General features: G+C 47.3%; 1 protein-coding gene across 3 annotated transcripts in view; it reads left to right on the top strand.

The window, feature by feature from the left end:
- The window catches only part of PUM2 (pumilio RNA binding family member 2), a 143,275-nt gene that overhangs the window by 40,916 nt on the left and 88,980 nt on the right, over window positions 1–13,379 (top strand). For 2 of the 3 annotated variants that reach the window (XM_063915326.1, XM_063915327.1), the window contains exon 2: window positions 4,151–4,472. In XM_063915326.1, coding sequence (XP_063771396.1) covers window positions 4,151–4,472 — 322 coding nt within the window. The remainder of the gene's footprint in view (window positions 1–4,150; window positions 4,473–13,379) is intronic. The other variant, XM_063915328.1, reaches the window with a different exon arrangement.

The following is a 13,379-nucleotide window of genomic DNA, read 5'->3' on the forward strand; positions in this document are numbered from 1 at the left end:
GTGGACAAGGCGCTCACACGCTTATCAAAACAAGTGGCGTTACCCTCTCCTGAGACGGCCGCACTTAAAGATCCAGCAGATAGGAGGATGGAAAATATCCAAAAAAGTATATACACACATACAGGTGTTATACTACGACCAGCTATAGCGACAGCCTGGATGTGCAGTGCTGGAGTAGCTTGGTCAGAGTCCCTGGTTGAAAATATTGATACCCTGGATAGGGACAATGTTTTACTGTCTTTGGAGCAAATAAAGGATGCATTTCTTTATATGCGTGATGCACAGAGGGATATCTGCACGCTGGCATCACGGGTAAGTGCTATGTCCATTTCGGCCAGAAGAAGTTTATGGACGCGACAGTGGTCAGGCGATGCGGACTCAAAACGGCATATGGAAGTTTTGCCGTATAAAGGGGAGGAGTTATTTGGAGTCGGTCTATCGGATTTGGTGGCCACGGCTACAGCCGGGAAATCCACCTTTTTACCTCAAGTCACTCCCCAACAGAAAAAGACACCGACTTTTCAACCGCAGCCCTTTCGTTCCTTTAAAAACAAGAGAGCAAAGGGATATTCATATCTGCCACGAGGCAGAGGAAAGGGGAAGAGACAGCAACAGGCAGCTCCTTCCCAGGAACAGAAGCCCTCCCCCGCTTCTACAAAAGCCTCAGCATGACGCTGGGGCTTCTCAAGCGGACTCGGGGGCGGTGGGGGGTCGTCTCAAGAATTTCAGTGCGCAGTGGGCTCACTCGCAGGTAGATCCCTGGATCCTGCAGATAATATCTCAGGGGTACAGGTTAGAACTAGAGACGTCTCCACCTCGCCGTTTCCTGAAGTCTGCTTTACCAACGTCCCCCTCCGACAGGGTGACGGTCTTGGAAGCCATTCACAAGCTGTACTCTCAGCAGGTGATAGTCAAAGTACCCCTTTTACAACAGGGAAAGGGGTATTATTCCACTCTATTTGTGGTACCGAAGCCGGACGGCTCGGTAAGACCTATTCTAAATCTGAAATCCCTGAACCTGTACATAAAAAAGTTCAAGTTCAAGATGGAGTCACTCAGAGCGGTGATAGCGAACCTGGAAGAAGGGGACTTTATGGTATCCTTGGACATCAAGGATGCGTATCTCCACGTCCCAATTTACCCCTCACACCAGGGGTACCTCAGGTTCGTCGTACAAAACTGTCACTATCAGTTTCAGACGCTGCCATTTGGATTGTCCACGGCACCTCGGGTCTTTACCAAAGTAATGGCCGAGATGATGATTCTTCTTCGAAGAAAAGGCGTGTTAATTATCCCATACTTGGACGATCTCCTGATAAGGGCAAGGTCAAGAGAACAGCTAGAGATGGGAGTAGCACTGTCTCAAGAAGTGCTAAAACAGCACGGGTGGATTTTGAATATTCCAAAATCCCAGTTAATTCCGACAACACGTCTGCTGTTCCTAGGGATGATTCTGGACACGGTTCAGAAAAAGGTATTTCTCCCGGAGGAAAAAGCCAAGGAGTTATCCGAACTTGTCAGGAACCTCCTAAAGCCAGGAAAGGTGTCTGTACATCAATGCACAAGAGTCCTGGGAAAAATGGTGGCTTCTTACGAAGCAATTCCATTCGGCAGATTCCACGCAAGAATTTTCCAGAGGGATCTGCTCGACAAATGGTCAGGGTCGCATCTTCAGATGCACCGGCGGATAACCCTGTCTCCAAGGACAAGGGTATCTCTTCTGTGGTGGTTGCAGAGCGCTCATCTATTGGAGGGCCGCAGATTCGGCATACAGGATTGGATCCTGGTGACCACGGACGCCAGCCTGAGAGGCTGGGGAGCAGTCACACAAGGAAGGAACTTCCAGGGCGTGTGGTCGAGACTGGAGATGTCTCTTCACATAAACATTCTGGAACTAAGAGCAATCTACAATGCTCTAAGTCAGGCAGAACCTCTGCTTCTAGGAAAACCGGTGTTGATCCAGTCGGACAACATCACGGCAGTCGCCCATGTAAACAGACAGGGCGGTACAAGAAGCAGGAGTGCAATGGCAGAAGCTGCGAGGATTCTTCGCTGGGCGGAGAATCATGTGATGGCACTGTCAGCAGTGTTCATCCCGGGAGTGGACAACTGGGAAGCAGACTTCCTCAGCAGACACGACCTTCACCCGGGAGAGTGGGGACTTCATCCAGAAGTTTTCCACATGCTTGTAACCCGTTGGGAAAGACCAATGGTGGACATGATGGCGTCTCGCCTCAACAAAAAACTGGACAGGTATTGCGCCAGGTCAAGAGACCCGCAGGCAATAGCTGTGGACGCGCTGGTAACGCCTTGGGTGTACCAGTCGGTGTATGTGTTTCCTCCTCTGCCTCTCATACCAAAGGTATTGAGAATTATAAGGAAAAGAGGAGTAAGAACGATACTAGTGGCTCCGGATTGGCCAAGAAGGACTTGGTACCCGGAACTTCAAGAGATGATCACGGACGATCCGTGGCCTCTACCTCTGAGAAGGGACCTGCTTCAGCAAGGTCCCTGTCTGTTTCAAGACTTACCGCGGCTGCGTTTGACGGCATGGCGGTTGAACGCCGGATCCTAAAGGGAAAAGGCATTCCGGAAGAAGTCATTCCTACTTTGATTAAAGCAAGGAAGGAAGTAACCGCGAAACATTATCACCGCATTTGGCGAAAATATGTTGCGTGGTGCGAGGATCGGAGTGCTCCGACGGAGGAATTTCAACTGGGTCGATTCCTGCATTTCCTGCAATCAGGATTGTCTATGGGTCTCAAGTTGGGATCTATTAAGGTTCAAATTTCGGCCCTGTCGATTTTCTTCCAAAAAAGAATTGGCCTCAGTTCCTGAGGTCCAGACTTTTGTTAAGGGTGTACTGCGTATACAGCCCCCTGTAGTGCCTCCGGTGGCACCGTGGGATCTAAACGTAGTTTTAGATTTCCTCAAATCCCATTGGTTTGAACCACTAAAAAAGGTGGATTTGAAATATCTCACATGGAAAGTGTCCATGCTACTAGCCCTGGCTTCAGCCAGGAGAGTGTCAGAACTGGCGGCTTTATCTTACAAAAGCCCATATCTAATTTTCCATTCGGATAGGGCAGAACTGCGGACGCGTCCGCATTTTCTCCCTAAGGTGGTATCAGCGTTTCACCTGAACCAGCCTATTGTAGTGCCTGCGGCTACAAGCGACTTGGAGGACTCCAAGTTGTTGGACGTTGTTAGAGCTTTAAAAATATACATTTCAAGGACGGCTGGAGTCAGAAAATCTGACTCGCTGTTTATACTGTATGCACCCAACAAGCTGGGTGCTCCTGCTTCTAAGCAGTCGATTGCTCGTTGGATTTGTAGCACAATTCAACTTGCACATTCTGTGGCAGGCCTGCCACAGCCTAAATCTGTTAAGGCCCATTCCACAAGGAAGGTGGGCTCATCTTGGGCGGCTGCCCGAGGGGTCTCGGCATTACAACTCTGCCGAGCAGCTACGTGGTCGGGGGAGAACACGTTTGTAAAATTCTACAAATTTGATACCCTGGCAAAAGAGGACCTGGAGTTCTCTCATTCGGTGTTGCAGAGTCATCCGCACTCTCCCGCCCGTTTGGGAGCTTTGGTATAATCCCCATGGTCCTTTCAGGAACCCCAGCATCCACTAGGACGATAGAGAAAATAAGAATTTACTTACCGATAATTCTGTTTCTCGGAGTCCGTAGTGGATGCTGGGCGCCCATCCCAAGTGCGGATTATCTGCAATAATTGTACATAGTTATTGTTGCCTTCATCGGGTTATTGTTGTAGGAAGCCATCTTTCAGAGGCTCCTCTGTTATCATACTGTTAACTGGGTTTTAGATCACAAGTTGTACGGTGTGATTGGTGTGGCTGGTATGAGTCTTACCCGGGATTCAAGATCCTTCCTTATTGTGTACGCTCGTCCGGGCACAGTACCTAACTGAGGCTTGGAGGAGGGTCATAGGGGGAGGAGCCAGTACACACCACATGGTTAAAAGCTTTACTTTTTGTGCCCTGTCTCCTGCGGAGCCGCTATTCCCCATGGTCCTTTCAGGAACCCCAGCATCCACTACGGACTCCGAGAAATAGAATTATCGGTAAGTAAATTCTTATTTTTTTGTTGTTTACTCAATCCCTTTGTTTTGTTGGTTTTTCTAGGTGCCTATGTGGAATGAACATTCCATGTGTCGTCGGCATGAATGAAGTGGCTTGGCAAGAGGCGAGAGGAATGATGCATACGAGCAACGGGCAGGAAGCACTTGGGGTGGGGATGGTCCCCTCTGGAGGAGCAGCGTCGGGGCCCATTGGAAACCACCCACATGGCATGCCTCCCGGGGCTTCCATCGCGCAGGTGCCCCTGAGCGGCCGCTCTCAAGATGATGCCACGGTGGGATATTTCTTCCAGAGGCAAGCTGGAGAACAGGTGAACGGCTACACCAATAAGCACCGCTGGCCAACAGGGGATAGCGTAGAGGCTTCGGTATGTAGTCCCAGTTCTCTTCCTTTTCTGACATACATGGTCCTGGCTGGCTTGTTGCTATTGGAGAGATGAAATGTCAGCGGAGGTCTTTATTCTGTGTTATCCAATCATGGGGAACGGAGGAAGTCCTCTTGTCTGTAATACCCCTTTCAGACCGCCACCTATGAACACGGGTTATTGGCACAAAAGTGCGCATAACCCGCGTTCATGTGCGGTCTGAAAGGTGCAAGGGCTGAAATACTGGGTCGAGTGACCCGGAATTTCAACCCTGGTTGTGAGCAGGGTTGAACTAGTCTTCAACCCGGCTCACAGCGGTGTGAACGAGAACCGGATCGATGCGACCCGTTTCCCGTTCACTCTCTCTGTACTGGTGGTGCTCTGAGATCATGTGATCTCCAAGCGCCGCCCCTGCTGCGTCAATATGCCGTGTTGCAGACAGAGGCAGTGGGGCGCCTGAGGCGGGTCGCACACTGGGAGCTCCCGTGTGTGACCCGCCTCAGGCTGTGTGAAAGGGGTATTATTGTCCAATCATACAGCGATGTGGATGGTGATATTAGCATATTATATAATAGTAATGTATAATATGAAGGCACAAGGCTGCACACTCATGCCTTTTACACCAGCATGGAACTCCTCAGTCACTACAACAACCGTCCAGTTTCACCCCATAGTGTTGATTCATTTTTTTGTGCGAAACGCGTTGACGAATGAGGTTTTACACCGCATCATTTTGTTTGCACCCAGAGATGTGTTCACAGAACTGTGATTTCTCTATCATCCACTAGGGGACACTGGAGTATATACGTTGGGGTATAAACGGTGATGAGCGGAGCCTGGCACTTTAAACTTCTTTAGAATGTAGCCGGCTCCCCCCCTCTATAACCCAGCAGACCTCAGTTTTAGATTAGTGCCTGAGGCAGTTGAATCACCCCTTAGGTGTTGCATCAAACTGTTCTCGCCATTGGCACTAATGCTTTAATTTCATAGGGGTTTAACTTAATATAGATTACAGTTCCTTTTATACATGTCCATATAGTCCCCATTTGTTGCTTTATTTTGTAGCATTGAAATTGATAGGTTTGGGGATATGTAATAGGGTCCAAATTTGTCGGAGGTACGGCATGCCGACCCGATCTCAGACTTTTGTTTTTAAAGTGCTAATCAGTTACAAGGCATGATTTTTCCTAGTAAATGATTGCCGCTTTAAAAGAAGTCTGGCATCCCGCACCTCTAGCAAACTCGGACCCTATTACATAAGCCCCGTGATGAGCACTTCTCACAGCTCAGAGAGGTGTCCAGATCAGTCATTCAGTCTCAGGCCACCAGATGGCAGCACACTACCCTATTTAGTATAAATACATAACAGTAATAGTTTGCATCGTGCATAATGTATATTGATGTCTTCTGTTCTGTTTTACTGATGTCTGCCTTGTGATTAACTGCATTGATATTTGGGAATGTCATTCTTCTGAATAATATATAATGCATTTCTACCAATTAGAAATTGGGGTCACGTAGGGACAAGGTGACTTTCGTGTTGAATAATAGAAGAATAATGAAATTATTTTTTACGTTTGTGTAGTTATTAAGAAGTGATATAGAGGTACACTTGATTTGACCCCACGTATGAGAGTGGTTACTGTAAAGATAAATAAGGAGTGATGCTGTGCTGTTGTCCGAAGTAGGAGGATAATGGTGATGATCAGAGAGAAACTGGCCCCTCTCATAAACTTAAATGGTCCATAACTAGGTCAGACGTCTCGGTAATGTCTCTGACCCTTGCGTCGTATAGTCCGTGAGAGCTGAAGCTTTAGAAATCTTGGCGTTTAGACTGATGGTAAAATGAATCTCTTCATCCTCTCCCGCGTCGTCATTCTCCTGCCTGATCCGCCCCAACCCTCAGCCTCTTTGTCTATTAGAAGAATTATATGGGAAGATTTTTGTTTCTCTTCAGTAAAAATTTCTTGAAATGTCGCCATAAATATGAAATTTGAAAATGAAGATTTTTACGGATCATTTCCCACTTTACTTTCATATTGAGTCTTTCTGTAATAGCTTCAGGTCACGTGTTTACTGTCAGGCACTCTATGGGCGAGATTTAATTGTTTTGCCCCCCCTGACTTGTCTAAAGTGATGGGAGATCACGGGGCGCAGTTCAATCGTTTTTGGGTTTTTTCTCACTGAAGGTGCCCATAAAGGTCGGGGTTTACGTGCGTAAAGTAGCTAATCCATACCAAAGTGCCGTTTGGGCGAGCTGGAATGTAGACATTTAAGTCTATATTGCTACTGTATGTATTGGCAGTTTACTTCCAGCCACAAGTCGTTGGTTTGTAATATATACTGCTGTGCAAGTGAGTACGTCTAAGGGGGGTATTCAATTAGCGCAGTAATTTACCACAAATAATTGATCCCCAGGGAGCTATTCAATTAGCCCCAAGGCCTGCACTCATTGGGGATTTCTCTGACGTCCTAGTGGATGCTGGGAACTCCGTAAGGACCATGGGGAATAGACGGGCTCCGCAGGAGACTGGGCACTCTAAAAGAAAGATTAGGTACTATCTGGTGTGCACTGGCTCCTCCCTCTATGCCCCTCCTCCAGACCTCAGTTAGAATCTGTGCCCGGCCAGAGCTGGGTGCTCCTAGTGGGCTCTCCTGAGCTTGCTAGAAAGAAAGTATTTGTTAGTTTTTTTATTTTTCAGTGAGATCTGCTGGCAACAGACTCACTGCTACGTGGGACTGAGCGGAGAGAAGCAAACCTACCTGCTTGCAGCTAGCTTGTGCTTCTTAGGCTACTGGACACCATTAGCTCCAGAGGGTTCGAACACAGGGCCTGACCTCGATCGTCCGTTCCCGGAGCCGCGCCGCCATCCCTCTTGCAGAGCCAGAAGACAGAAGAACAGATGAAATCGGCGGCAGAAGACTCCGGTCTTCATTAAGGTAGCGCACAGCACTGCAGCTGTGCGCCATTGCTCCCACAGCACACCACACACTCCGGTCACTGTAGGGTGCTGTGGGGGGGGCGCCCTGGGCAGCAATTATAATACCTTTTGGCACAAATTACACACATAATACAGTCTAGCACTGTATATGTGTGAAAACCCCCGCCATTAAGTCACACAAAACGCGGGACAGAAGCCCGCCGTTGAGGGGGTGGGGCCTTCTTCCTCAGCACACCAGCGCCATTTTCCCTTCACAGCTCCGCTGGAAGCACGCTCCCCAGGCTCTCCCCTGCAGTATCCAGGTACAAGACGGGTTAAAAAGAGTGGGGGGGCACATAAATTTAGGCGCAAATCGATACAAACAAGCAGCTATTAGGAAAATCACTTATTAGCAGTGAAAATCCCTGTGTTATATAGCGCTGTGGTGTGTGCTGGCATACTCTCTCTCCGTCTCCCCAAAGGACTTTGTGGGGTCCTGTCCTCAGTCTGAGCATTCCCTGTGTGTGTGCGGTGTGTCGGTACGGCTGTGTCGACATGTTTGATGAGGAGGCTTACGTGGAGGCGGAGCAGGGGCAGATACATGTGGTGTCGCCCCCGACGGGGCCGACACCTGATTGGATGGATATGTGGAAGGTCTTAACCGACAGTGTCAACTCCTTACATAAAAGGTTTGATGACGCAGCAGCCTTGGGACAGCCAGGGTCTCAGCCCGCGCCTGCCCAGGCGACTCAGAAGCCGTCAGGGGCTCATAAACGCCCGCTAGCTCTGATGGTAGACACAGATGTCGACACGGAGTCTGTCTCCAGTGTAGATGAGGATGAGACAAATGTACAGTCTACAAAAGCCATCCGATGCATGATTACTGCAATGAAGTATGTATTGCACATTTCTGATATTAACTCTGTTACCACCAAAAGGGGTATTATGTTTGGGGAGAAAAAGCAGCCAGTGACTTTTCCCCCATCTGATGAATTAAATGATTTGTGTGAAGAAGCGTGGAGTTCCCCTGATAAGAAACTAGTGATTTCTAAGAGGTTACTGATGGCGTACCCTTTCCCGCCAACGGATAGGTTACGTTGGGAACCATCCCCTAGGGTGGACAAGGCGCTAACACGCTTATCTAAAAGGGTGGCACTGCCGTCTCAGGATACGGCCGCCCTAAAGGATCCTGCGGATAGAAAGCAGGAAGCTATCCTGAAGTCTGTGTATACACACTCTGGTACTCTACTGAGACCTGCTATTGCTTCAGCCTGGATGTGTAGTGCTGCAGCAGCATGGACTGATTCCCTGTCGGACAACATTTTTTTTTTTTGCAAATAGATTTTTATTGAAGTTTCAAAAAAAAAAGATACAGAAACCGCTCAATAGCATCTAGTAACATCAGAGATACAACATCAGGAGATACTCAACACCGTGTATATTAAAGAGACCCGTAAAGGGAATATCGCCTTTCCACAAACATATCGTATCTCCCAGAAAAAAAACAACCCATAAACATTACATGAATTACAACTTCTTGAAGCAAAAAGGAAGAAATAGTAGTAGGAGAGGAAAGATGGATAGCGAGAGAAAGACAAAGGGATAAGGAGTAGTGTTACTCTCGGAGTAGAGGAATAAAAAGAAAGATAGTGTAGGCAGACAAGGTTTAGGGAGGGGGGGGGGGGGTCTCTCTTCCCATCCTAAGGAGCTTTAACCGTAACTTATATCAGGTGGCTGCTGGAGATAAAAAGGGGAGGTATCTCTTAAAGAGAAGATTTATAATGGGTTGTCGCTTTATATTCCAGCCATGGGCTCCAAGTAGCAGTGAAGGATGTGTTTCTCATTTCCAAAGACAAAATGAGGTCCTCCATTGCCATATAGTGATCTAAGCGGGCGGTCCACTCTTTCATAGTGGGGGACACTATTGATTTCCAGTGAACTGGGATCACTGCCTTAGAGGCACTCAAAATATGGCGAAGTAGTGATTTCTTGAGGTGATATCTAGGTGTACGCGTAAGATTTAATAACCAAAAGCTAGGGCAAAAGGGTAAGTCCTCACCGAGAATAATGCTAGCTGTCTCCACCACCTTGTGCCAATACGGTTGCAAGAGAGAGCATTCCCACCATATATGAAGTGGGGTGCCCACTGCTGTCCCGCATCTCCAACATGTGTTGGGTACTCCAGGGTAAATTTTCGCAAGGAGATTTGGGCATCTATACCACCTTGTAAGTACTTTGTAGTGAGTCTCCAAAACTAACACATTGGTAGTTAATGAGAGAGTATTTTTATAAATATCTTCCCAATCGTCTGTGGTCACCAAACCCCCAAGATCTAATTCCCAATCCTTGACAAATTTAGGTTGGGAGGAAAATCTGTGGTTCAGTATCCATTTGTAAAACGTAGAAAGAGTGTGCCTAGGGTATGTGTGGGAGAGACACATCTGCTCAAACAAAGTCAGTGCTCGTACACCTTTCCCAGAAGAGCAAAAAGTCTTTAGGTAATGTTTAATTTGGAGATATCTCCAAATTTCTTTATTGGGTAGATTCCATTTAGTTTGCAGTCCGGGAAAAGGTATTATGCCAGATGTGTCCAACAGTTGGTTAGTTCTCAGGATGCCCCTTTCCTGCCATAAACAGAACGACAGGGAGTGGCATCCTGGGGGAAACTCAGGATTCCCAAACAACGGTGAGAGTGGGGAAGGATGCGCTGAAACTTGAGGAAGGGAGCGTAAGAGACGCCAACACGAAAAGATGGGACCAGCTAGCGGGTGCAATACCTGGGGGACTTTAGAAAGCCAAGGGGAGTTCGAGTTAAGAGAAGGAAGAGAGGCCAGTTCAATGTCTACCCATTGTTTCCTGCGGAGTTCACTACTCCACTCCATTACCCTCGTAAGGAGTACTGCATGGTAGTAGGATAAAAAGTGGGGAAGCTGGAGGCCTCCCTGGTGTTTCCGTCTAAAGAGAATCTCATGCTTAAATCGGGGTTTTTGTCCCGCCCAAATGTAGTCTCTAATCTTTCGTTGCAGTAAGAGGAACCATGATCGAGGAACAGCAACGGGTAGAGTTTGTAGCAGGTAAAGAATTCTGGGTAAAATATTCATTTTGATTACTGCTATTCTACCTATCCATGAAATTTTTTTTCCACCCCATTTGGAGAGATCAGATTGAAGTTTTGATAAGAGTGGGGGGAAATTCAATTGGTAAATCTGGGAAAGATCCCTATGTAGGATTACTCCTAAATATTTTAATTGTGTTGGGTGCCATGCAAAGGGCGAGATGGATTGTAGAACTTGGAGGCTGGTCTGATCTAGTGTTAAATTCAATGCTGTAGATTTAGATAAATTAATTTTAAAATTGGAGAGAGTTCCAAAACGTTTAAATTCTTTAAGAAGGTTGGGTATAGAGGTCAGAGGGTTAGAAATCACTGCAAGGAGATCATCCGCAAACAAGGCAAGCTTGTACTCCGTCTTTCCCACCTGCATCCCTGTGATGTTAACGTTCTGGCGAATGGCCCTCGCCAGGGTCTCCATGCAAAGCACAAAAATAAGTGGTGACAAAGGGCACCCCTGACGAGTGCCATTCCGTATCTGGAACGGGTCCGACAATTCTCCATTGATACGAACACGAGCTGCGGGTCCAGAGTACAGGGCCCTAATTCTCTGGAGGCCCACTAGGCCCAAGCCCATGTGCTCCAGCACCCCCAACAGGAAATCCCAGTCAACTCTGTCGAACGCTTTTTCTGCATCTGTTGAGAGGAGAATGGAAGGGGATTTACAAGTTGATGCGTAATAAATTAAGTCCAGAACCTTCGTGGTGTTATCCCTGGCCTCACGGCCCGGAACGAAACCCACCTGGTCCGAGTGTATCAGTTTTGGAAGGAAGAGTTTTAGACGATTCGCCATTAATTTGGCGAAGAGCTTCAAGTCTACATTTAGCAGGGAAATGGGCCTATAACTGGAACATTGGGTCGGATCCTTGCCCTCCTTATGGATCACTGTGATATGTGCAAGCATAGACTGGGGAGAGAAGGAGGACTGGTCTGAAACCTGATTAAAAGCTCTAAGCATCAGAGGCAGCAAAACATCTCCAAATGTCTTATAATAGGCTAAAGAGAAGCCGTCAGGGCCCGGACTCCTGCCATTAGGGGTGGTTTTAATAGCTTCTTCAAGCTCTGCCAGAGTGTAGGGGTCCTCAAGTGACTCGACTTCTTCAGGTGTAAGTGTGGGGAAATTAATTTCACGCAAGAACTCTGCAATAGAGGCCTTTCGGAAGAGGTCAGGTTCGACCTCCGTAGAACCTCTTAGATTGTATAACTGGGTATAATAATGTCGGAAGGCTGCTGCTATCTCTGTCGTGGTGTGTTGTGTTGTTCCAGTATGCGATTTTACTTTAGATATAAAAGATGCCGCACGTTGAGCTTGGAGAGCCCGCGCCAGCAGCTTCCCAGGTTTATTCCCCCATAGAAAATAACGACTACGGCATTTTCTAGCCTCTAATTTCAGTCTATGGGACATAAGCGAGTCTAATTCCTTCCGAGCCATTAGTAAAGATTGAAGGTTATCGTCTGACATGGTGGATTTATGGAGAAGTTCTAAGGCTTGAATTTTTTGTAACAAGGCCTCCCGTGCCGCCATGTGTTGTTTTTTCCTATGGGCGCCCAATTGAATGAGATTTCCCCTTATTACACATTTGTGGGCCTCCCAGACTACCACTTTAGAGATCTCCTCTGTGTCGTTAACATCAATATAGTCAGCTATAGCCTCCCTGATCTGCTGTTGGCAATAGGGATCCTGAATGATCATCTCGTTTAATCTCCACGTGTAAGAATTCTGGCGAGCAGGGGACAAGCGAACCCCCAAAGAGACAGGAGCATGATCTGCCCAGGATATGTTGCCCACAGCAGAAGCCTCAGCCAGGTGCAAAAATCTATGCGGGATAAATAAGTAGTCAATCCTAGTGTAAGTGTTGTGAGGGTGTGAATAAAAGGTAAAATCACGAGTAGAGGGGTGTTGTATCCTCCAGACATCAATGAGTTGAAAGTTATGTAGAATCCTCCGGACCCTACGATGTAGTTTATCCGAATACCTAGGGGAGGGGTTGGAGGAGTCTAATCGGGGCTCCAAAGACCAGTTTAAGTCCCCGCCAAAGAGCAAAATCCCATTAATATAGGGTTGGGCTAGGGTGAGGACTCTTTCCAAAAAGCCTGGTTGTACCTTGTTAGGGGCATAGACATTAAGGAATGTAAGAGCTCTATTGGCAATAGTGCAATTTATAAGCAGAGCCCTGCCGGGGACAAGTTGATGGCAGACAACATCAGCAAGGGCAACATGTTTGGCAAACAATATCGCTACACCCAAAGTCTTACCATCAGCGTTATTGGAGAAATACCCTGTAGGGAAGTCTTGATTCCTGAGAGAGGGGGCCACCCCCTCTTTAAAGTGGGTTTCTTGCACAAAGGCAACGTCTGCTTTTTCGGCTTTCAATTCTCGCAAGGCCCTTGACCGTCTCTCAGGAATGTTGAGTCCCCGGGCGTTAATAGAAACCACTTTTAGTAGCGCCATTTACCCGTTCCAAAAAGAAATAGTGAATCTGGTCTTACAGAGGTCCCAGCAGCATAGAATAGGGTTTGGACGTTGGTGAATCTAGGTAATTCTGGAAGGGAAGAGAGAACCAGAAAAAGAAGAGGACAGAGGAAGAACAACAGGACAGAAAAGCATGACAATATAGAACAATTGAACAAGTAACCGAGGTAAAGACATAACACCGCTCCCGGTGATACGACCAATTGGGACAGTGTTCCCATCGATCGTTCCGGGACCAAACATTGCGGTGCAAATGGGGTAACAAGGGAGGAACGGATCCACCCTCCAACACGAACCACATCATTGGCATAAAGTGAGGAGTATAAAAACAAAGAGGAATATGTATATATAAAAAAAAATAAAAATGTTTCTTCTCTTTTCCTCTTTCTTTTTCTCTCCAAGAACAC

The sequence above is a fragment of the Pseudophryne corroboree genome, chromosome 4, assembly GCF_028390025.1.
Source record: "Pseudophryne corroboree isolate aPseCor3 chromosome 4, aPseCor3.hap2, whole genome shotgun sequence".
Taxonomy (NCBI): Eukaryota; Metazoa; Chordata; class Amphibia; order Anura; family Myobatrachidae; genus Pseudophryne; species Pseudophryne corroboree.